This window comes from Carlito syrichta, unplaced genomic scaffold, assembly GCF_000164805.1.
Source record: "Carlito syrichta isolate Samal-C Ts95f unplaced genomic scaffold, Tarsius_syrichta-2.0.1 Scaffold304212, whole genome shotgun sequence".
NCBI classification, from domain to species: domain Eukaryota; kingdom Metazoa; phylum Chordata; class Mammalia; order Primates; family Tarsiidae; genus Carlito; species Carlito syrichta.
In genome coordinates this window covers 430917-432599 of record NW_007248308.1, presented here as the reverse complement: position 1 = coordinate 432599, position 1683 = coordinate 430917, and the positions used below count along the sequence as shown (strand labels likewise).

The 1683-nt window shown below is 50.1% G+C and overlaps 1 protein-coding gene across 1 annotated transcript in view; it reads left to right on the top strand.

Annotated features, from left to right (window-relative positions):
* The window catches only part of STC2 (stanniocalcin 2), a 19125-nt gene extending 17743 nt beyond the window's left edge, over nt 1-1382 (top strand). Inside the window, exon 5 of the mRNA XM_021713104.1 lies at nt 1350-1382. Within this exon, the coding sequence (XP_021568779.1) occupies nt 1350-1361 (12 nt within the window). The 3' untranslated portion in view covers nt 1362-1382. The remainder of the gene's footprint in view (nt 1-1349) is intronic.
* Nucleotides 1383-1683: the final 301 nt, after the last annotated feature.

Genomic DNA, 1683 nt, shown 5'->3' with positions numbered 1-1683 from the left:
TTCCTTTCCCCGTCCTCCTTCTCCTCCCCCTTCTCCTTCTTATCTCCCTCCTCTTTCTCTCCCCTCCTCCTTTTCCTCCCCTTCCCCTGTCCCCCTTCCCACCTGCCTGCCTCATCCCCCAAGCCTTGTCAGTGCACACCCACCATCCTGGGGTAGTCTTGCTTCTTCCACAGTGGCTGGCTTGCCCCCAAGACAGGCTAGAGAATTTTACAGCATATTCTTCGACTCTGAGGTTTTGTTTTCACCCAGGCACTGCAACAATTGCAGGACAACTCCATGAAGACACATTTGGCACACAATTACCTGTATCCACAGCCACCCTGCCATTGTATGGTGTGAATGAATGAATGAAACCTCTTGTCAAAAGGGTGCCAACGTGTCAAGTCAGGTACATTTCAATTTACTTTAACTTCTTTTTTCTTTTTCTTTTTTTTTTTCAGTTGGAGTCTCATTCTGTTGCCCAGGCTGTAGTACAGTAGCACACTCACAGCCACCCCAGCTTTGACCTCCAGCGATCCTTCCACCTCAGCCTTCCAAGTAGCTGGAACTACAGGCCCAGCTGAATTTTTATTTATTGCAGAGATATGGTCTCGCCAAGTTGCACAGGCTGGTCTCAAACCCACAGACTCAGGCAATTCACCCGCCTCAGTCTCCCAAAGTGCTGGGATTACAGGCTGAGCCACCAAGCCCGGCCTACTTTAACTTCTAAAGCGAATATATCCTTGTGTTCTTATAGTATCAGTGAGAGAGTATCAAAATTAAAAATCACTGGGAAGCCTGTAATTTTGGAGTCAGGAGACATAGACTGGGTTTCATTCCAGTCACCTACTCATCTTGCACCTTGTAAATCTCTTTAAGGACAACATAGAAATATAAATAACAACTGAAAAAATTAGGCTGGGCAGGGCAGCTCACATCTGTAATCCCAGCACTTTGGGAGGCTGAGGCAGGAGGATTGTTTGAGGCCAGGAGTTCGAGACCAGCCTTGGCAGCATAGCCAGACGCTATCTCTAAAAAAAAAAGAAAACAATAAATCAGGCCTTGGCAAATCAGTTAAACTTTCTAAGCCTGTTTCCTCAGCTACAAAATGAGAAAACGACCAGCTACCCTGCTTCCTTCACGGAGCAGGGGTGGGGGATTGAGGCCAAAATTGGCTTAAGCTAAAGAGGTCACATGCATAGGCCATGCTTTGAAGACTAAAATGCCACGTCACAGTGGTTGTTACCTTCTGGCCATTTTGGAAGGCTGTGGCCTAACCAGGAGTGCAGAGGGGATGGTCTATCCCATCCTTTCCACTTACATACCAAGTCTTCAAGGTTCAAGAAAGAGGGGCCAGCCCAGCAGGGCAGGAATTTGCCTGAAGTAGGCATGAGGGGTTGGAGGCCAACTCAATGAGGACCCCTGGACGAGTTCCAGCCCCGCCCCCCTTAGGGTGGCGAGCCAGCCAGAGCAGCTCTCAAGGCCGTGGCTGTCACCAGGCTGGGTTCCCGGAGGCACTCCGCGTGGAGAGCCCAACAGCATGAATCAGCCCATGCCTGGAGCAGAGGGCCCTCCTTGCCAGGGCGCTCTCTGAAAACCTCAAAGTACCCACAGCAGAGCTGATTAATAGACCTCTTTAATGAGAAAGGAAGGCAGGGACCGACAGAGACACGGGACGAAAGGGATGTGGGCCAGAGCCCACTC